The sequence below is a fragment of the Chiloscyllium plagiosum genome, chromosome 5 (genome assembly GCF_004010195.1).
Source record: "Chiloscyllium plagiosum isolate BGI_BamShark_2017 chromosome 5, ASM401019v2, whole genome shotgun sequence".
NCBI lineage: Eukaryota > Metazoa > Chordata > Chondrichthyes > Orectolobiformes > Hemiscylliidae > Chiloscyllium > Chiloscyllium plagiosum.
In genome coordinates, this window is record NC_057714.1 from 45,084,758 (window position 1) to 45,108,100 (window position 23,343).

Sequence of the window (23,343 nt, forward strand, 5' to 3'; positions counted from 1 at the left end):
GTGATAAACAGATTGCTTTCAGAATGGCAGGCGGTGACCAGTTGGGGTGCCACAAGCTTCAGTGCTGGGACCGCAGCTGTTTACAATATACATTAATAATGTAGATGAAGGTATTAAAAGTAATATTAGTGAATTTACTGGTGACACAAAATTGGGTGGCAGGGTGAAATGTGAGGAGGATGTTATGAGAATACAAGGTGACTTGGACAGGCTAGGTGAGTGGATGGATGCATGGCAGATGCAGTTTAATGTGGATAAATGTGTGGTTATCCACTTTGGTGGCAAGAACAGAAAGGTAGATCACTATCTAAATGGAGTCAAGTTAGGTAAAGGGGAAGTACAACAAGATCTAGGTGTTCTTGTACATCAGTCAATGAAAGCAAGCATGCAGGTACAGCAGGCAGTGAAGAAAGCTAATGGCATGCTGGCCTTCATAACAAAAGGAATTGAGTATAGGAGCAAAGAGGCCCTTCTGCAGCTGTACAGGGCCCTGGTGAGACAGCACCTGGAGTATTGTGTGAAGCTTTGGGGTGAGACAGCACCTGGAGTATTGTGTGAAGCTTTGGTTTCCAAATTTGAGGAAGGACATTCTGGCTATTGAGGGAGTGCAGCGGTCAATTCCCAGAATGGCAGGACTATTATACATTAAAAGATTGGAGCCACTAGGCTTGTATAAACTTAAGTTTAGAAGGATGAGAGGGGATCTGATTGAGACGTATAAGATTATTAAAGGACTGGACATGCTGGAGGCAGGAAGCATGTTTCCACTGATGGGTGAGTCCTGAACCAGAGGACACAGTTTAAAATAAGGGGTAGGCCATTTAGAACAGAGTTGAGGAGAAACTTTTTCACCCAAAGAACATAGAACATAGAACATAGAAGAATACAGCGCAGTACAGGCCCTTCGGCCCTCGATGTTGCGCCGATCCAAGCCCACCTAACCTACACTAGCCCACTATCCTCCATATGCCTACCCAATGCCCGCTTAAATGCCCATAATGAGGAAGAGTCCACCACTGCTACTGGCAGGGCATTCCATAAACTCACGACTCGCTGAGTAAAGAAACAACCTCTAACATCTCTCCTATACCTACCCCCCTTAATTTAAAGCTATCCCCCCTTGTAATAGCTGACTCGATACGTGGAAAGGCTGAACAGGCTGGGGCAGTTTTCCCTGGAGCGTCGGAGGTTGAGGGGTGATATTATAGTGGTTTACAAAATTATGAGGGGCATGGAAAGGTTAAATAGACAAAGTCTTTCCCCGGGGTCGGGGAGTCCCCAGGGAAACAGAACTAGAGGGGATAGGTTTAGGGTGAGAGGGGAAAGATATAAAAGAGACCTAAGGGGCAACTTTTTCACACAGAGGGTGGGTACATGCATGGAATGAGCTGCAAGAGGAAATAGTGGAGGCTGGTACAATTACAACATTGAAGAGGCAGTTTGATGGGTATATGAATAGGAAGGGTTTGGAGGGATATGAGCCAGGAGCTGGCAGGTGGGACTAGATTGGATTGGGATATCTGATCAGCATGGATGGGTTGGACCGAAGGGTCTGTTTCCATGCTGTACATCTCTATGACTCTATATAGTAGCATCCAGCACATAGTCTTGGCGGAGGGAAGGTCTCAGTCTCGTATTGAAGATACTGCCAACTGTGTTATGTGGCATTCCCTTCTGTTAAGTAGGGTATAAGTCTAAAGGACCGAGCAAAAGGAAACTGGGCATCTATGAGGCAGTGTGAGCTAGCAGCAGCTTCAGCATCAATGACCTTCCCTCAATCATAAAATCAGCAGTGAGCTGTTCACTAATGGTCCCAAAATATCCAGCAACATTCGCAACTACATCTACACTAAAGAAGGCTATTCAGCCCATTAAGAGTTATAAACAGGAAAAGAATAACGCAATTCAGCCATTGGAGGCGGTTACTCCGCAATTAGAGCAGAGCTTTTAATCTATCATACCTGTTACACAGGAAATGTAAGGGAAGATTCAGCCTGTCAAAGCTGCTTCACAGGAATACGTATTCATTCAGTGTCTCCCCAATCTCTTCAGCCTCCACACGCAACTTCTCACTACTATCCTTGACTGGACCTATTCCTACCCTAGTCATTCTTTTATTCCTGACGTACCTATAGAAAGCCTTAGGGTTTTCCCTGATCCTACCAACTAAGGACCTTTCATGTTCCCTCCTTGCTGCTCTTAGCTCTCTCTTCAGGTCCTTCCTGGCTACCTTATAACTCTCAATCGCCCCAATTGAACCTTCACGTCTCATCTTGAGATAGGCCGCCCTCTTCCATTTAACAAGGGATTCCAATTCCTTATTAAACCACGGCTCCCTAACACGACCCTTTCATCCCTGCCTGACGGGTACATACTTATCAAGGACACTCAATAGTTGCTCCTTGAACAAGCTCCACATATCAATTACGGCCTTGCCTTGAAGCTTACTTTTCCAAGCCACACATCCTAAGTCATGCCTCATCGCAAAGAGTGGTGAATGTATGGAATGCTCTGCCCCAGAAGGCAGTGGAGGTCAAGTTTCTGGATACTTTAAAGAAGGAGATGGATAGAGCTCTTAAGGATAGTAGAATCAAGGGTTATGGGGATAAGGCAGGAACAGGAAACTGATTGTGGATGATCAGCCTCGAAAGGCCGAATGGCATACTCCTACACCTATTGTCTATTGTCTATCTCATGTCCTCTTTTTGTCCTCTTGATTCCCCTCTTAAGTATAATCCTACTGCCTTTATACTCTTGAAAGAATTCACTTGATCTCTGCTGTCTATACTTGACATATACTTCCTGCTTTTTCTTCACTAAAACTTCAATTTCTCTAGTCATCCAGCATTCCCTAAACCTACCAGCCCTTCCTTTCACCCTAACAGAAATATACTCTCGTTCTTGCCTAATACTTCCCACATTAGTCTTCCTCCAAGTTAGAACTTCGACTTTCACACCCCAAGCTGCTTCGTGATCTGGAAGCCAATGGCATCAGTGTTGGCTGGCAGGAAACCTTTGTGATTGATAATGGGTCACTATTTCAGAGACCAATCAGCTACGTGCTGCTGGCCAAATCTCCATTCATACAGACCCTCTGGTTCCAGTCCATCTGTAACTACGTTTATCAATAACTTTTTATGTAGCTCTTATAATGAGTGCCAGGTAATGTGATTTTAATAAGCACAGAAATCCTTCAACAATCCTTAGCTATTGTAACAGTTATTTTCCCATTTCAGCCCACAAACAAAATACTGCAAAATAAAAAGATGTGGTCTTTAAAACTTCATGGACGCTGAATGCTATCTGCACTGAAGGAGTTGTGAAAGATGAACAATGCTTGGAAAGTGTGAAGAAGCTGCTCACCTCTCAAATGGGTGTCTCTTTGCTGAGGTCTGACAGAGACAAAGGCATTGGAGCAGACATTTATGTGTGCATTGTGAACCTACATTAACAGAAGTGCAGGAACTTCACAATTATGTCACCTGCTTGCCCTCAGGGAGCTACGCACAATGTTTGCATAGATGTTATAACTTATATATGATGTCTCATGTTTCTTCCTTTCCATACCGTTGTGTCAGCGCAGTACCTCCTGACAAGATGCGTATTTATGTTTGAATCACAGGGATACACGCTGGAAAGAATGAGCAACAAGTCAAGTGCTGCATGTCTTAAATTTCCAGTTATAATCTAGTTTTTAGCTCACTATTAACTCCAGTTCACAGTGAGCTTTAGGCACGCATGTGAAAGCAGTGTGGAAAGACTGGCTGACTCTGAATTTGCTGTGCAGAACCAATACTCCATGACTGCCTTGCAATTTATATTACTATATGAATACTCATGGCTACAGCTTCTCTAGCTTATTCAGGAAATAGATATAAATAATAATGCTGGGAAACTTGACATCCATTTTGATTTCTGTCTGGTGGAGTAAATGGTTTCCAGCTTACTGTCAGGCAGAGGGATTGATTTGAGATGTAGCAATATCAGAACTATAATCTTAACAAACACATTTCAATTTCATCACACCATGTACAGTTTTCTTAAGCAATTTCCAAAAACTTGTGTTCTATTCTGATCCCATCAATTTAAAACAGACCTAAAGCAAGCTAAAAAGCCAGAAAAGGATGCTACAAAGATCCATAATCATGGGCTCAATAGAAATAGTGTCAATTACATCAGGATTTTGATAACAACATGGAATATGGTGCAGGAATATGCTAATCAATTCCTGAAGTCAACTTACCATTCAACAAAATCATTGTTAATCAACTACCTGAGTGCCATTTTTTCTCATCAACCCCAAATCTCTTGTTGTCATTATTATCAAGAAATCCATCAATTTCTGTCATGAGCATACTCAATGACTGACCTTGAATTCCAGAGATTCACCAGCATCAGTGTGAAGACATTCCTTTTCATCTCAGTATTAAATGCTCTGTCCCTTATTCTGAGACTGTGCTCTCTGGTTCTGGGAAACCAGGGAAGACATCCTTTCTGCATTTGCGCTGACGAGCCCTCTATGAATTTTGTAAGTTCATTTTCGATAAACAAGGAATTCTCTATTAATAACAAATATCATTTCATTAAAATAATAGCAGCCTTCATCTCCAGAAGGACAGCTCCAGGCCAGCCCTAGGGCTATATTAAAACTGCTATCTTGCGATATTTCCAAGTTTCTTTTCAGATACTCCTCGCATTTCTTTTTACAACAATGGCTTTCTAAAATGAAAGAGACACTCCATTTTTATATATATTTTTCTAAAATACCTTTAATTACATTTTTATGGCAAAGTTTCACTGACAGCATCATATGTGGCCACTTCCCAATAAAATACAATTTTATTTTCAATCTCTCTGTTTATCCTGAGTTAAACTTCGCTTTGCAAATGAAAAAAATAACTCTACAATATTGGCCAAATAATTACTTTCCTTTATATATATTTGTCTCAACAGTTTACTTCCTGCTAGATAATACTCTTTGTTCAATGCCATACATATAATTCTCCCCATTCCTCTCCACTATTCTGTGATGTTGCTAACACAAGTAATCTTCCTACCCAACAGCAACAACTATATTTGAGGTATATAAATACTGGTCGAATTGATCAGAAATGGGGACTTGTGCTACCAATAATCTGACTAGACAAAAAGAAACTGGTCAAATGTGCTCTGTCATCTGAGGACCATCATATATTAGTTGAAAAATTGCTTGAAGTATCAGATCATCTTTCTTTATTATTATTTATTCCATGGATAGATGTTGCTGACTTGGCAGAATTTATTGTCCATTCCCAATTTCCCTTGAGAGGATGAACTGTTTTCTTGAATGGCTACAATCCATGTGGTGTAGGCACATGCATAGTTTGTTTTCCTGGTAGCAGATTCATATAACTAAGTGGCTTGCTACACTATTTATGATGGCAATTAAGAGTCAGTTACTTCATTGTAGCCCTAGAGTCATATGTAGGATAGATCAGGGATGGCAGGTTTCCTTCCCTGAATGGCACTAGCAAACAAAATTTGTTTTTTTTTAATAACAACCCAACAACTTTATGATGATTCACAATACAGCTAGCCTTTTACTTCAGATTAATTCATCAAATATAATTTCCCAGAGCTGTTTCAGTGGAATTTGAATTTGTGACTTCAGAACATGCATCCAGCCTCTGAATTACTAATCCGGTAACATTACCACTATGCTATCATTGCCTGTGCATAGCAATAAAGAAAGGTATAGTGCTGAACTAAGGAGGCAAAAGAGCTGCAAAATAGCAGGACGTATTTCCTAAATGACATTGTATTTCCTAAATGACATCGTATTTTCTAAATGACATTAAGTCTTAGTCGCATAATGTCAGTTCAATTGTTCAGATTCTGCTTTCTGAAACACAAAGAAGGCATTCAACCCTGAAAATGCTGCAGAAAGAAGTCTTGAGACTAGTGAGATAGGTAACAGATTAAAACAGGAAAAGTCTTCAGGTTTTTAGTCTTCCAACAAGCTAAATGAAAAATGTAGAGGACAATATCAATTGGTAGTACGTGGAATAAAAGAGACCCAGAAACCAAATTCAAATTTAAATGAAAACAAGGGACATGAGTTCACAATTATGCTAATTATGCTATTAGATGAACTTCCTTATACAAAAAGACTTCTGGAGTGGTGAAGTCACAAATATTGGGATAAGTTAAGGAATGTTTGAGGACTGGAAGAGAAAGGATGGTATTCATGCATCTATCTTGTGATCTTGGAAACCTGTGTGGGCCATTTTGATCAATGGTGACAGTTGTCTTCAGATCTACATTTTAGCAATCACCTCCAAACTCACTATATCAGCAGCTAATTATTTTTTTGCTACTTTAGAATATTCACCTTCTCTCGAGGAGTCCATATCAGAAACAGAACTGTATAATTACCCAAAGGCAGACACTTCCAATCAGTATAAAGCTTCTTCTCTGTAAAGGTTTTAGGGGCTCAGTTCTTAAATCACCATATTGTCCTCATGAACTCCCAGGCATGGCGTATCAAGCAATGCATCCCTGCAGTGTTCCCATATCTAGTCCTTTGAAGCAAATTATCTTTCTGCTCAGTTCCAAGGGCAAGTCTCAAGAGCATATAAATCAGTTACTATGATCCTCCCAAACATCATTAAAAGCCACACTGACAGAATCAAACCTAGTTTATCTCTTCTATTTGAAAATACACTTTTTTTTCATAAAGAGACTATGCATCAGTAACAAAATTGTGAAACAGGCTAAAATAATATTAACATTTTTATTTGCTGTCAAAGATCTCAGTTTCAGTTTAAACGTTTAAACTATTTCTTTCACATAGCTCAGCATTATTCATAATATTTAATGGAACCAGCCCCTTTTCAAATCAGTGTTTAAAATCATGATTTTGTAACTCATTTATTGGCGTGTTGGTGGAACTGAGCATGCATTGCTCACAAACAGATACAACCATCAGCTAGTGATACATATGCTCAGAGCTATATGTTATAAGTAATGGTATTTTAATAGTTTGCAGGATAGAGGTTTAACAGGGAATTTAAAATTGATCTCATGGTGAGCTATCTAAGTCTTAAATAGGTTGAATGACCAATGACAGAAGCCTCCATATTTTAATGTGATTCTTACACAAAGAAAGTTGAGGAACTCTGTGAGTGGAGGGATACAATGAAACATCAGTTAGCAATTTTTAAGAAGATTTGTAGCTCAGGTTGATGATAAGTCTATAGTTAGAAACTAGAGATGGTGGATTGTGTCTTTTGCTTCTGAACTTCAGAAGCAATCATCCCAACACCCAGAAACGGAGCTGCAATGAGTGTTCAATGAGCTATATCACACTGCAGCACCCAAGAACTACAAAAAGCAAAAGGAAAATATCTATACAATGTTTTCAAGAAAAATGGGTAGTAAGTAAAAACAATCCACTGATTCCTCAGAAATAAACCCAAACAAGCAGACACAACGCAACCAAAAATTATAGCCACATTACCTTACATCAAAGACATATCAGAAATGAATTCCAGACTACTCAGACCCCTGGGCATCATGGTAGCCCACAAACTTACCAACACACTTAAACATCGGCGATCGAACATAAAGGATCCATTAGACACTACCAGCAAAACTAACATAATTTACAAGATACCATGCAAGAACTGTAAAAAGCTCTACATCGGACAAACTAGCAGGAAACTTGCCACCAGGATACATGAACATCAACTGGCCACCAAAAGGTACAACCCTCTATCATTAGTTTCCATACATACAGACAAAGAAGGACACCACTTTGATTGGGTCAACACACACATCCTAAGACAGGTGAAACAATGACATGCATGAGAATTCTACAAGGCATAACATTCTAACCAGAACGCCATCAATAAACACATCGATTTAGATCCTATCCACCTTCCCTTGAAAAAAAGAACTGGAAAACCGGACATCACCCACCTTAAGAAACCAAGCCCTATAAATAGAGAGGTGGGACATACCACCAGTGCTTCACTGGAGACTCTCACTGATGATGTTACCTAGTATGGTGACGAAATGTCTGAAAACAAATCTTCAAGCTCAGCGAGCTAAGAAACATCAGTGTACATACTACTCCAATTCATGTTTTTATCATTCAGAAGTTACAAAGTGAAATAAGCTCCTGGAATCCCAGCATTATCTTCTTGTTATATCATGAGGACAAATTGAATATAGTCATGATGTTATAATTTTTCACAGCAAGATCATTTCTTGACCATCTCTCATCCCGTCAAACCAACTTACCAAGCTCAGAAAAAAGTTCGGAATAGTTCATAGACACTTGAATAATATGTGATGAGTATATTTGATTGCCAAAGACCTTCAGATAATTCTGGCACCTCATTAAACAGCAATCCAAGGGGAGGGAGAGGGAGGAGGAAGGTGGTTGGATATTACTGGATGACACTGATCTGAGGTTTCCGGGTCCCGGGTTATACATGAGTCACAGGAGCGTGGGAAGCCGCAGGGTGGAGGTTCCGTAGCTTGGTAAAAAGAGCAAGAGTGGCTCTTGCAGGCACCCCTTCTGTTTCCAATATCAGATCCCTTCATCAAGCACAGAGTGCCTGTGACTGAAGGATCACCACCCCAATATCAATAACCCTGGAACCCACAAGAAACCCTGCATGTTTGCTTGTCATGTTTCCTGCATAGCAATATCATTGCTTGTTGCTGAGTTAACAACACTATAGGGAGAATAAGAATCTTAAATGCACACTTAAAGGACTCAGTTAGCAGTGGGATAGGAAAGCCATCCATGGGGATTCCTACCATGGTCTCAGCTGGTCTAGAGGTGGGAAGGTAGTGAGGTCCAAACTGTGCTGAATTGGAATAAACATTTTCACAGATAAAGAGATAGTATTCTGCCAATTACCCCTCAGTAGTGGAAATTATTTAACAATCTATATTTAGTTTTCATGATGTCTTGGTTTACCATGTACCGTTAATATTTTCCATTACTTACCCTAAGCTTTCTGACGCTTAGACAAGGATCATTAGAGAAACTCTCAGTATCTGCAATTTGAATGTCTGCTTTCTCCAGCTCATTGGTCAGATCATTCCTCACCTGTCAGGAAAGAAGAGAAACAGAATATTGGTAATAACGTTATAAAGAACTGATGCAATATTATTCTCACGTAGTACACACACTTACATTGATATGCTAGTATTTTCTCAAAACTCAAAATGCCAAGAGAAAGGTTAACAGACCAGCAATGATTTTGAACAATTTTTATAAAATTCAGCCATTTCTTTTCAGCTATTAACATATTAAACATCTGAACTGACATTATGTGTTACATATCAAGGGAGAATCTGTCATCCTGGAACAACCTAAGTGTGTTTAGTTCAGGCAGATTCTAGATTATTGATGGTTTTGTGGAGTTAGCTTAATCTGGCCAGGTGACCTTCTTGAGTCAGTACTTTTCCTTTTTTTTTAGAAATGCATTTTAGTCCTGGAAAGATCTCTGGTACCAAATCAGATGATGGAAGTTGAACATTGATAGTCCATTTTTAACCACCGTTGTGACATGTTTAAGAGTCAGACTTCACCTGCCTGCTATCACCTCCAGACTCAGGCAACCATGGTTGCATGATGATGGCTTGACTGCTCAGTCATAGAGCATGGAAACAGACCTTTCGGTCCAACTCGTCTCTGCCAAGCAGATATCATATATAAATCTAGTCCCATTTGCCAGCCTTGAGCCCAAATCCCTCTAAACCTTACCTATTTATGTACCCATCCAAATGCTTTTTAAATGTTGTACCAGGCTCCACTTCTTCTGGCAGCTCATTCCATACACACACTACCCTCTTCATGGAAATGTTGCCCCTTAGGTCCCTTTTATATGATTCCCCTCTCCCTTAAACCTATGGCCTCTATCTTTGGACTCATCCACCTTAGGAAAAAGACCTTGCCTATTTACCCTATCCATGCCCTTCATTATTCTGTAAACCTCTAGAAGGTCAGCGTCCAGCCTTCGATGCTCTAGAGAAAATAGTCCCAGCCTATTCAGCCTCTCCCTATTGCTTTTCTGAACCCTTTCAACTTTCACAACATCCTTCCTATATGAGAGAGACCAGAATTACACACAATATTCCAAAAATGGCCGAACCAATGTTCTGTACAGCCGCAACATGATCTCCTAACTCCTATATTCAGTGCACTAACCAGTAAAGGAAACCATATCAAATGTCTTCTTCACTATCCTATCTACCTGTGACTCCACTTTCAAGGAACCACGAACCTGCACTCCAAAGTCTCTGTTCAGCAACACTCTCCAGGACACTTATCGTTAAGTGTATACGTCCTGCCCTGATTTGCCTTTCCAAAATGCAGCACCTCACATATATCTAAATTAAACTCCATCTGTCACTCCTTCGCCCATTGCCCATCTGATCAAGATCCCATTGTACTCTGAGGTAACCTTCCTCGCTCTCCACTACACCTCCAATTTTGGTGTCATCTACAAACTTACTAACCATACCTCCTATGTTCGCATCCAAATCATTGAATTAAATGATGAAAAGTGGTGGACCCAGCACCAATCCTTGTAGCACACCACTGGTACAGGTATTCAGTCTGAAAATAAACTCTCCATCACCACTCTCTGACTTCTACCTTCAAGCCAGTTCAGTTCCCAAATAGCTAGTCCTCCCTGTATTCCATGTGATCTAATCTCGCTAACCAATCTCCCATGAGTCAATTGTTTTTCCCTTCAAGTTAAAAATGAGTATGGGGGTTTCTCCATCCTGGGTGTCCTCTCTCTCACATTGCTGAAAAGTGAGCTTCTACTCCTTCCAAGCTGGAAATTTATTGCAGCAGCTTTGGGAGCCTATCTGCAATCCTTAGCCAGATTATGAAACCTTTATTGAACTATAATTAGGCAACTCATGGAAAATTACAGCTGAGTTACCGTTTTCACAAAAGTAGATGCTTCTGATGCACATTTGAGCCTTATGGCGGTCTTCTGATGCCTGTGACACAAGTCGAGGCGGGCAATTAGATATAATTGCAAAGACTGCAATGTCAATTAACCTCTTAATTGAAAACTACAAAGGCTAGTTTGGGCAGACTTAGAAGGTTAGGTTGCTGAAGTGCTTTTAGGACTTACCTTGTTTGTTGTTTTTCTAGTTTTCCAACTATCACACCTCCCTTAAACACTAAACAGAATGATACTTATATCAGCATGGGAGTAGGTAGTACAGCTGTACCCAAGAAAACACCCTGGGCGTGACCTTAAACCAGCAATAGTATCTGATAAATATTGGATCCTTTGCAGAAGGATCACTAGAGCTCAGCATTAAAAGCGCATGCCACTATTTTTCATACTTTTCTAAAATCTGGGTACTTCCCACCCTTTTTCAAATGAAGTCCAGATTAAATACTTTCAAATGATTCTACATGTATAAATATCTAGTGTTTGATGGGAATCGATGGAATTTGCTTTGCAAACTTGGCAAATTACGTTACACCGGAAGTCCAAAATGTGGGGAAATTTACCCAGTTAATTTACAGAGCAAATTCCACAGCATCCAAAGAGTATTAGAAAATTCATCCGTAGGGGCAACATAAAGGATTTTATTGTTATGAGCTCACAGGGTAAAAGACTTGTTTCACCGTGTTTTTATTGAATGGCTACAGAATGGATGTTTATAATAAGCGCCTCATGACAATGCCAAGCCAGGAGGTGCATAAGTGCAATATTGCAACTCAATCCTAAACATCCCCTTTTCTTATGTAAAAAATTGCATTCATTATCATTTTCACCATGAGTTACACACGATGCACACAACTGGTCTCATACATAAGCAGTTTGTTACCCTCATCAGTTATTGCACATTTATTCCACATATAGGGCAAGATCACATAGAAGTCAGAATGATATAAGCTATGGTGAGGTCTGTGACTGAATTGTGCAAGAAGTATGGTAAGTCCTATCTCAAAATTAGGAGCATCCTGAACCATCTTTTATGGCTTTGACAAGTTTCTTGCTAGACAGCAGTGAGTGATCAAGTAAGACAGACTATAGTTGGTTAAAAGAGTTTTAATGCCGCAATTTGTCTCATTAATATTCAACTTCCCAACTTATTAAATGTGCTGAACAAGCTAGATATTGAGAAATCTCAATGAGGAAGTCATGGCAGGTAGATGGTGACTTCAACTCATCGCTTGCTCTAGATGATTTCTATGTTGGTAATCAGGCACTAACATCGCAAAGCATGTTTCATGGGTATTGAGAACATGCACCTCAATGTTCCCAGACATGTGCACGCCTCTAAAAATTCTCAAAGTACATCGCTGATCCAAATACCGGATCCACCTCCACTTCAAAGCTGCACCTTAGGCTGCACTAGCAACGTTTGGTGTAATGCTGCAGCAAGAACACTGGGCACTCAGGAACATACACCCAGGTCCTAGGCTAGACCAGGCTGCATCTCCAGGCAATTCACTTGTTCTCTTAGCACTCACTCACTCAGAGCCTATTGAGATTCAAACAGTATCCCTGCCTTGCATTGCCTTTGTGTGCTTTCCCACCTCAGCCAGAGCTGCAGGCTCATACTATTTCTGTCTTGCCATGTTGTTTACTGCAGACACAAAGCCAGGAATCTCATTCAAGTCAATTGGGATAGCCTTTGCTCAGAGGTTCCCATCACACTAAGTTAAAGCAGCTTCTGATACTTCCATCCTAGGACTTGAATATACTCAGTCAGCTATTCAGGGTGGTCAGAGTCAGAATTCTCTTCTCAGAGGTAGCAAGAGGCCCACCATCAGTCTTAACTGTCTCTGCCATATTGGGATTTACTTTCCTCCTGAAATGACAGAGAGGCAGGTATTAAGGGACATGGAGGTGGCTGGCACAGCTGTTATTGTTGGTGCAAGTGGAGAGGTGTGCCAAGTGAGTGAGTAAGGCAGTACAGCGGGCATCCAGGAATGATGGTGTTGGAGGTTGGGGTGGGTGAGTGTGAGTGAGGGATGGTATTGCAGGCATTAGTGAGCATGATACAGCATCAGCCTAGGTGGAGGGTGGGTAGACAGTACAATAACAGAGCGTGGATGTGATGAGCCAGGGAGAAAATGGTAGCCTTTATGTTGCTGTAGTACTTACTACAAATTCAGTCTTCCTCCATTTAGCTAAGACCTGCACTGACCCAGATGGTAATCTTGGCCAAGGCTGCCATGGTCTGGTGTTGTTGTCTCTATTGCTGGTCCTGGGAGAAGCAGTCATCCTGAACCTGTCCAGCAGGAGCCTGCTCACAAAGCGGAACACTGATTTCCACCAAATGCCAGGATCAGGGCAAATGTCAGGAATTGTGCAGGACAGCTCCTGACTAATAGTCCTTGCCCAAGTGCATAACGGACCTTTAAAGATTACAAAGGCACAAGGGATGTTGGTTAATCACAGGATGTCGGTTAATCACAGGATGTCCCCTGAACGGCAAAATGGCGCTAGACTCAGACATGAAGGATGCCACGCGTATGTTAGGTAGTTGATAGGATGCATTTGTGAAGATACAATGATAAAACTCATTATGCCTCAGAACAAAAACCCTCCAAAAAACTCAACACAACTCAGACTTAGCCAAAAAAGGTACAATTCAGATCATTGTTACTGTTCTATTTCTGTTGAAGGGCTGCTGTAGACATTAGGGTTTGATAGTTGACCCATGGTCAACACACACAATGAGTTTAGATCATCTTCATCATCTACCTTCAGTGAAGCTTCTCCAGTTGTGGGTATATGCCTGCACTGACAAATGTATATCTGGTCATTCATATCTTCCATAAGACTGGAGAGACAACTGCTCTATGTATGGCTCCAGTTGCCAGTTGTACTGACTCCTTTTGAGTTTGAAGGCACTACACTCTCGGCTTTGAAGGTTTGTACCCTGACTAACTCAACAATGCTCAATTCTGGCAATGGCTGTCTGGTGATAGCTAAATTTGACATTTTTAAATTTCACCTTGATTTTGTCACACGTGCCTGATACTACTTCTAACTTCAATAGCTTTCATGCCAATTGAAAGAATAGTTTAAGTATGAACTGCTATTGGTCTTTATGTAGAACTACATTCTATGCCTTAGAGTTGTGTTTGTTCACTTCCTCATTATCTTGTATGTATTCATGTTTGATTTTTTTTATGCTTCATTTAATTATTTTCACTACCACCTTAGCTTTTCCATTTAAATGTATGAATTTGATAGTGTGGTGCTGAATGTTCCAATTCTTAATGTTTTGGCTACTTCTTTTCTCATGAACTGAGGGCCATTGTTGCTCATCACAATAACTGAAATGTTGTGATGATGACAGTGTGCTTTCAGGCATTGTATAATCTCACTAGTAGTCATCAAAATCAGATGGTCTACCTCCCAGTAGTCATGAGAGTAGTCTATTATGACAAGTTCCTGTGGAAATGAAGAGATCTACTCCTGGCTTTATCCGCAACCTGTCCGGCATGTCTTTCGTGATCACTGGCTCTTTAAGGTTTCTTAACTTAATACTCATTACATGAACTGCATGTGATGACATGGCCCTTCATTTCATTGTTCATCTTCAGCCTGAAGAGCACCTCTCTTACCTTCCTCAGACAACTGAATTCCGTCATGGCCTACATAGATGTGCTTTAGCTTCTCTCTTCAACTCCTTTGGGATAATTCAAATTTCTTTGTAATATATGACATCTTTAGCCATCCAATCATCTCTGAATTCCTAATATTCTCTTGTGAACACAGAAATTATTTTTTTTTATAGGCCACCCTATCATCACTACTTCTTGCAACACTTGGAGTGTTGAATCTTTTTGGGTAGTTTGTTTAATTCATGAAGGTGATTGTCAGCGAGATTCAATAGTTCTGCTGGGTTAGTAACAAAGAACAAGCCCTCCAAGCCTGAGCCGATTCAAATGTACTCTCTAAATCTGTTGGTCAATTCTTGAGCATCTGTATCCCTCTGCTCCCCACCTACTCATGCATTTATCCAGACACATCTTAAATGAATCTACCGTGCCTGCTTCTACCACCTCCACTGGCACAATGTTCCAAACACCCACCACCCTCTGTGTGAAGTACTTGCCGCGTGTATCCCCCTTAAACTTTCCACCTCTCACCTTGAAGCGTGACCTCTCGTTATTGAATCCTTCACCCTGGGAAAAAGGACTTAATTTTCAACTTACACATTGAGCCACAGGTTTATGAAGGTCATGATCTTGTCTCTATCCACCCTGTCTATACCCTTCATGATTTTGTAAACCTCAATCAGGTCCCCCCTCAATCTCCTTTTTTCTAATGAAAATAAACCTAACCTACTCAACCCCTCTTCATAGCTTTCTTCATAACGTTCAGATCATGTTAAGTTGGGTGTTTCATGTTGGGTATGGAAAATTTCAAACTTTGTTGGAGCATTCTCTAATTCCTTTCAAAGAGTATGAAGCAATTCAGCAATGAGCATCTACTTCCCTTGTTTGTAACGCATTTCCTGATGATATCTCTGTCATCAGAGTAACATTCTTGACAGATGTTTTGAAGCAGATGCAGAAATTTGAGAAAAATGCTTTGAAGTGGCTTGCAGCTGAACTCAACTGGCATTTTGACCCTTCCCAGTAGGCTTCAATGAAAATGTTCACAAGCAATGACAATGACCAGGTACTTTCTCTTGATCGCAGTATTGTGTTGTTCGGTTTGCATTCAGATCCTGGTTGTAAATGTAATCAGTTTTCCTTGCTGCAGTACAATTGATTCAATTCCTGTCTAACTGGTACCAGTTCAAGCTTTAGACTTGCTCTGACTGAGGTGAGTAGCTTTTGTTTGCCATCTATGATCAGGAACTCCAGATCTTTGTTCCTGTCATTGCATTAGCTTACAGGCATTCTGTCTTCTCAGCGCGAGTATGGTACCATCAATACAGGCAGTCTTCCTTGCAAGGACTTAATTTTCAACTTACACATTGAGCCACAGGTTTATGAAGGTCATGATCTTGCATAATACAACAGGGCAAGAAATAGGGAGAGAGAGGATTTGAACATGTGGCTACAAGGATGGTGCAGGAGGAGGGAGGGTTTCAGATACCTGGATAATTGGGACTCATTTCGGGGGTAGGTGGGACCTCTACAAACAGGATGGTCTACACCTGAACCAAAGGGGTAGCAATATCTTGGCGGGTGGGGGAGTTATTTCACTAATTCTCTTTAGCAGGGTTTAAACTAATTCAGTAGGGAGATGGGATCCTAAATTATACTTTCAGTCTCCAGGAGTTTGAGAGTAGTGAACTCAGAAATGAGGTTCCAAGGTCGCAAGAGTTCACCGGCAAGCAGGAAGGTGTTTGTATCTACTTCAACACCAGGAGCATCCGGAATAAGGTGTATGAACTTGCAGCATGGGTTGGTACCTGGGACTTCGATGTTATGGCCATTTTGGAGACATTAATAGAGCAGGGACAGGAATGATTGTTGCAGATTCCGGGATTTAGATGTATCAGTAAAATCAGAGAAGTTGGTAAAAGAGGTGGGGGTGTGGCATTGTTAGTCAAGGACAATATTATGGTGGCAGAAGGGACGTTTGAGGACTGGTCTACTGAGGTAGTATGGGCTGAGGTTAGAAACAGGAAAGGAGAGGTCACACTGTTTGGAGTTTTCTACAGGCCTCCGAATAGTTCCAGAGATGTAGAGGAAAGGATAGAAAAGATAATTCTGGATAGGAGTGAGAGTAACAGGGTAGTTGCTATGGGGGACTTTAACTTGCCAACTATTGCCTAGGAATACTATCGTTCGAGTACTTTAGATCGGTCAGTCTTTGTCCAATGTGTGCAGGAGGGTTTCCTGACACAGTATGTAGACAGGCCAGCAAGGGGCAAGGCCACATTGGATCAGAACTTGGCTGCCTGAAAGAAGACAGAGGGTGGTGGTTGATGAGAAATATTCATCCTGGAGTTCAGTTACTAGTGGTGTACCGCAACAATCTGTTTTGGGGCCACTGCTGTTTGTCATTTTTATAAATGCCCTAGATGAGGGAGTAGAAAGATGAATTAGTAAATTTGCAGATGAGACTAAAGTCGGTAAAGTTTTGGATAGTGCAAAAAGAAGTTGCAGGTTACAGAGGGATGTAGATCAGCTGCAGAACTGGGCTGAGAGGTGGCAAATGGAGTTTAATGCAGAAAAGTAATGAGGTGATTCACTTTGGAAGGAGCAATAGGAATAAAGTTCTTAGTAGTGTAGATGAGCAGAAAGATCTTGGTGTCCATGTTCATAGATCCCTGAAAGTTGCCACCCAGGTTAAGAGGGCATATGATGTGTTAGCTTTTATTGATAGAGGGATTGAGTTTCAGAGCCATGAGGTCATGCTGCAGCTGTACAAAACTGTGGTGCGCTGCACTTGGAGTATTGCGTACAGTGCTAGTAGGAAGGATGTGGAAGCTTTGGAAAGGCTGCGGAAGAGATTTACTAGGTTGAAGAGCTTAAGCCTGAAATATTGATTCTTCTGCTCCTCAGATGCTGCCTAACCTACTGTGCTTTCTTGCACCACACTCTCAACCCCATTTACTAGGATGTTGCCTGGTATGGAGGGAAGGTCTTATGAGGAAAGGCTGAGAGACTTGAGGCTGTTTTCATAAGAGAAAAGAAGGTTGGGAAGTGACTTAATTGAGACATATAAGATAATCAGAAGGTTAGATAGGATCGACAGTGAGAGCCTTTTTCCTTGGATGGTGATAGCTAGCACAAAAGGGCATAACTTTAAATTGAGGGATGACAGATATAGGACAATTGTCAGAGGTATGTTCTGTACTCACAGAATAGTAGGGGTGTGGAATGCACTGCCTGCAACAGTAGTAGACTCACCAACTTTAAGGGCATTTAAATGGCCTTTGGATAAACATATGGATGAAAATGGAATAGTTTAGGTTAGATAGGCTGCAGATTGATTCCACAGGTCGGCACAACATTGAGGGCTGAAGGGCCTGCACTGCGCTGTAAAGTTCTATGTTCTATGATACACAGGTGTCTTTCTAACATTTTATATTGATTTGATGTTCTCTTTCTGCAGTAATCATCCCAACAAACACAAACCATTGACCTGACTGAACCATACATGGTCTATAAAGGGGTTGATTAGCTTAGTTGGCTGGATGGATGGTTTGTTATGCAGAGTGACACTGACAGTGTTGGTTCAATTCTTGCCCCCGCTGAGCTCACCCTGGAGGACTGTCCTTCTCTACTTCTCCCCTGTCCTAAGGCTTGGTGACCCTCTGGTCTCTCTCTATAATAAGGGAGCAGCCTTATGGTCCTCTGGACTATGGTGACTCTGTGGTGTACAGTGATTTGTCAGAATTTTCAGCTGAAATCCCTCTATTGAGCATCTGTACTTGTTTGTTCTGCTTCTGCCCAGACAAACATTTGTATTACATTTTATTTTGCTTCTTTCAGTGGGAAACTACTTTCTCAATGCTTGACATACCACCTTTTCCTTCCTGAGGAGTCCTCTGCAATATTTTGCCCTGCAATCTTGCCCTATGTCCATTATCGTTCTGCTCTTTTGGCTTGGAATGTCTAATCAGCATAATGTAAGACCTGGTCTGTACTGCCATGAATATAGGGTAAAGTGAGTACTGCAGATGCTGGAGTTTAGAGCCAAGAGTGTGTTGCTGGAAAAGCACAGGATGTCAGGCAGCATCCGAGAAGCAGGAAAATCGAATGCTGCCTGACCTCCTGTACTTTTGCAGCACCACACTCTTGGCTGCCATGAATATGACGACAGGGTGGCTCAGTGGTTAGCACTGCTGTCTCACAGCACCAGAGACCCGGGTTCAATTCCCACCTCAGGCAACTATCTGTGTGGAGTTTGCACATTCTCCCTGTGTCTGTGCGGGTGTGCTCTGGTTTCCTCCCACAGTCCAAAGACGTGCAGGTTAAGTGAATTGGCCATGCTAAATTGCCCATAATGTTAGGTGCATTAGTCAGGGGTAAATGTAGGGGAATGGGTCTGGGTGGGTTGCTCTTCGGGGGGCCGGTGTGGACATGTTGAGCCGAAGGGCCTGTTTCCACACTGTAGGGAATCTAATCTGCTCTAGTCACTGATTCACAATATCATTGCTTCTGCACATGTTGATTCCTTTCCTGAGAGTACGTTTTCCCCTCTTACGAAATGTGCTCTCAGTGCAAGATCTTTTATATTGATTGCAACCCTGCCTTTGATTAGGTTTTCTTTTAGTTGGACAGTTTCACATTATTCTGCAAGCCGTGTTAATATAGTCACATATTGCTCAATTGACTATTTTTCAACATGGCTCCCAATATTGACAACATACCAATCATAAGTTAGATTGACTGTTATACTTCAAGACTTGCAAAATTTCTGCTGTCAATTTTCTTTGTTTGAAGTAGCTCTTCCCAACATTGGGGATAAGCTGTTGCTACTCATAACTGCTCGGGTTTGCTACAATTTAATAATTTTGCAATTGCAACTGGAAGAAACTGCCATTCTGCTTCATATTACCTTTCATTTTAACTGGCATCAGGAGAAGAAAATTAGCAACTATTGTCCTACTCTGCTTCTTTGTTAATTTTCTCTGGATTCTTTTTGCTTTTATCAGTTTTCAACAGCACTGAATTCCATTTTCAATAGGTATGTTTCTATACAAGCTCCACTGTGACATCCTATTAAGGGTTCACATGAGAACATTTTCATTTCCCACTTTATAGGGGTGGAGACTCAGTATCAGAGAGTTCTTTCATAAGATTGGTAACTCAGAAGCAGTGAAGCCAGAAGTGAGATAGGATGAAAACTGTAAAGTTAATTGTTGGATTCAGCATTTACTTGGCTTTTCTTGTCAAGGTTATTTATTTGTAATTTATTTTGGTAATAAAGGATGCTAATGATTCATTCATCTTAATTTAGTATCTATATAGCACACAAATTCATATATTTTGATGGTGTTATTCTACCTTACGGATGTAATAAGCAAGGAACTATTTCAATTTCATGTTAATGTGATTGAAAATAAGAGTGACTGACGTAAAAAGCTGAATTCTTTAAAGGAATCTGTCACTCAAATTGGATAATAGAATTGAAGAGTTTTTTTGGAAACTAAGGTCAAATAATTTGTTCAGAGAAAAAAAAATGTTTTTAGATTTTATTTTATGCAGAAACAAGGTCTGTCATGCTTTGCCACAGTAAATGCTGGCACCAACATTTGCAAATATACAAAACCAATGCAGCATGTAGTTAGCAAAATAAAGCAGAGCTAACAGAATATTTAAATTCACCAAAATAATAGGAGCCATTTCAAAATGTTTGAACTCAGATCTGGAGAATGTAACATGAGGTTTCTTTAAATTATAGAGTCCAACTCGCTTCTTTGACATCGAAACTTATAGCTGAAACAGAAGAACTGCAGTAGTACTTTATTGAACAAAAAACAAAAGAATTGTGGGGATGCTGGAAATCAGAAACAAAAGCAGTAATTGCTGGAAAACCTCAGCAGGTCTGGTGGCATCTGTGGTCTGGCACTTTGCTTTCTCTCCACAGATGCTGCCAGACTGACTGAGTACTTCCAGTTTCTGTTTTTGTTTGCGTTTATTGCTTTTGATTGGGGTGTGCTAGCTTCAAAGAACCCTTATGGCACATCTCCAATCCACTTATGGGACAGTTCTGTACTTCAATGCTGCAACTTAGGATCTACTGGTGACTATCATTGTAAAGCTGCAGGAAGGATACTGTGGAGTCAGGGATCTGCACTGGACCTGGCTGCATCTCTGACCTTTCACTTGCTGTCATAGCACTCACTCACTCTGAGCCTGCCCAGATGCTCACAGCATCAGTGCCATGCACGATCCTTCCTTGCCTTTTTGCACTTTGCCTGCTTAGTTAGAGATAACCAGCCTCACAGTGTTACTGTATTTCTGTGCCATTTAGTGCAGACACAGAGGTATGGAGCTTGTCTTGGTTGTTAGCAGCAAGTGAAAGATGACAGTTTATGCTCAGCGGCTCTCAGCACAGTACGTCAAGGGCAACCTCTAATACCAGGGACCTGAACATGATCAGTCAGTCACTCAGGACAGTCAGATTCAGGATGCTTTCCACATAAGGGGTAAGAAGCTGAATCTTGGGCAGCCCACACCCACCTTGACTTTCTCTTCCCTACTGGGGGGCTGTTCTCCTTGAATGAGAGAGAGTCAGATATTAAAAGAGATGAAAGTGAGTAATACAGCTGTTACTTTTGGTGCAGGTCGGAAAGTGTCCCAAGCAAGTGAGTAGGCAGCACAAAGGGCAGTAGGGTGAATGGAGCTAGGACTTTGGGTGTGAGAGTGAGTGAGGAAAGATGCTATAGTGAGAGTGGGAGAGCATGAGCCTTAGTGGGAAGTGGATACAGAAGCAGAGATACAATGAGGTATCAGAGAGAAGTTGGTGGCATTTCCCGTGGCAGAGAGGAAAAGGTATTGACCTTCTCCCCTTGGTGCTGGGTATTCCTTAAGATACCTGACACTGCACTGATCTGGGAATGCAGAAATTATTTACTAGAATGCTTCCAGATGTGAGAAAATTCAGCTTTGAGGACAGGATGAAGAAGTTAGGACATATTACTTAGAGCAGAAGAAGGCTGAGAGGAGATCTGATTGAGGTTTACAAATTAATGAACAGGCTGGACAGAGTAGATAGGATGAAGCTGTTTCTGCTTGTAAAACAAACGAATGAGAGGGCATAACTTTAAGGGGTTGTGCAAACACAGCAAGGGTGATGTGAGAATTTATTTTCACACAACAAGTAGTTATTGTACGAAATGCATTTCCTGGAAATATGGTGAAGGCAAGGTCAATTGAGGCATTCAAGAGGACTTGTGTTTTTTTGAGGTAATAGTGTGTATGGATATGTAGAAAAGGCAGGAAATGGGCACTAGACAATAGAACTGAATGAGATAATAGAGTCAGTGTAGTGGAAGATAAGTGTATCTCAGCTTGTGCTGAGTCCTGCAAACCTGAGACAAATGTTGGCCAGGGATTAAAATGCTGTGTTGAAGTGGCAAGCAACTGGAAATGCAGGGTCATTTTATAGACAGAAATTATTTGTTCTGCAAAGTGGTTACTCAGTCTGCATTTCATCACCCAGTGTAGAGGAGACGTTTGAACAATGAATACAGAAGACGAGATTGAGGAAAGTGCAAGTAAATTGCTATTTCACCTGGAAGGTGTGTTTGGGGCCTTGGGTAGTGAGGAGAAATGAAGTAAACAGGGAGGTGTTGCGCCTTCTACAACTGCATGGGAAGGTTCTGTGAGTTGTTGTATAGTTTTCAGAGTGGAGGGAGGGAATGGTCCCTGTGGAATGCTGACAAGAGAAGAAAGGAGAATATGTGTTCAATGGTGGCATCCTGTTGGTGGTAGCTAATGATCCTTTGGATATGGATGCTGGTGGGATGGAAGGTTAGGACCAGTGGGACGCTATAGCTGTAGGTGAAGGGAAGAGAAGGATAGAGTGCAGAACTGGAATTGAATTGGACATGACTAAGTGCTGTTGACCTTGGTAGTGGGGAATCCTTGTTTGAGGGGAAAGGTGAACATTTCTGTGAAAGGTGGCATCACCAGAACAGACACAATGGAGAAACTGAGAGAATGGAATGGGGTGGCTACAGAAAAGCAGATATGAGAATGTATAGTCCAGATAACTGTGGGAGTCAGGGGGTTATAATCAATATTGGTGACCAGCCTATCTCCAGAAATGGAAACAGAACTTCCAGATAAGAGAGTGAAGCAGCACTGATGATGTTATAGATGTACCAGAGAAAGAGCTGTAGGGAGGTAATCGAGTAGAAGTTGTTCAATGCGAGGATGAGCTTGGTGAGGCGGAGGAAGAAGGAGATTGGTGGAGATAGGTTCAGGTAAAAATAATGACTGCCGATGCTGGAAACCAGATTCTGGATTAGTGGTGCTGGAAAAGCACAGCAGTTCAGGCAGCATCCGAGGAGCAGGAAAATCGACAAGGAGATAGGTTCAGGCCTTCTCTCAATGAAGATGCAGAGAGCCCTGAGACCATCTTGACAGGGGAAAGATGTGTGATGGGATTGCAGGTCCATGGTGAAAAGCAGGTGCTGGATCCCAGGAATTTATATAAATGTTTTGAATGTGAGCATAAGAGGTATAGTTAGTAAGTTTGCAGATGATACCAAAATTGGAGGGATAGTGGACAGCGAAGAAGGTTATCTCAGATTACAATTGGATCTTGATCAGATGGGCCAATTTCGATAAATGTGTGGTGCTGCACTTTGGGAAAGCAAATCTTAGCAGGACTTATACACTTAATGGTAAGGTCGTAGGGAGTGCTG

The 23,343-nt window shown here is 41.3% G+C and overlaps 1 protein-coding gene across 2 annotated transcripts in view; it reads right to left on the reverse strand.

Moving 5' to 3' along the window:
- The window catches only part of gabbr2 (gamma-aminobutyric acid (GABA) B receptor, 2), a 968,870-nt gene that overhangs the window by 314,862 nt on the left and 630,665 nt on the right, over positions 1–23,343 (reverse strand). For both annotated transcript variants that reach the window (XM_043689956.1, XM_043689957.1), the window contains exon 4: positions 9,002–9,103. In XM_043689956.1, coding sequence (XP_043545891.1) covers positions 9,002–9,103 — 102 coding nt within the window. The remainder of the gene's footprint in view (positions 1–9,001; positions 9,104–23,343) is intronic.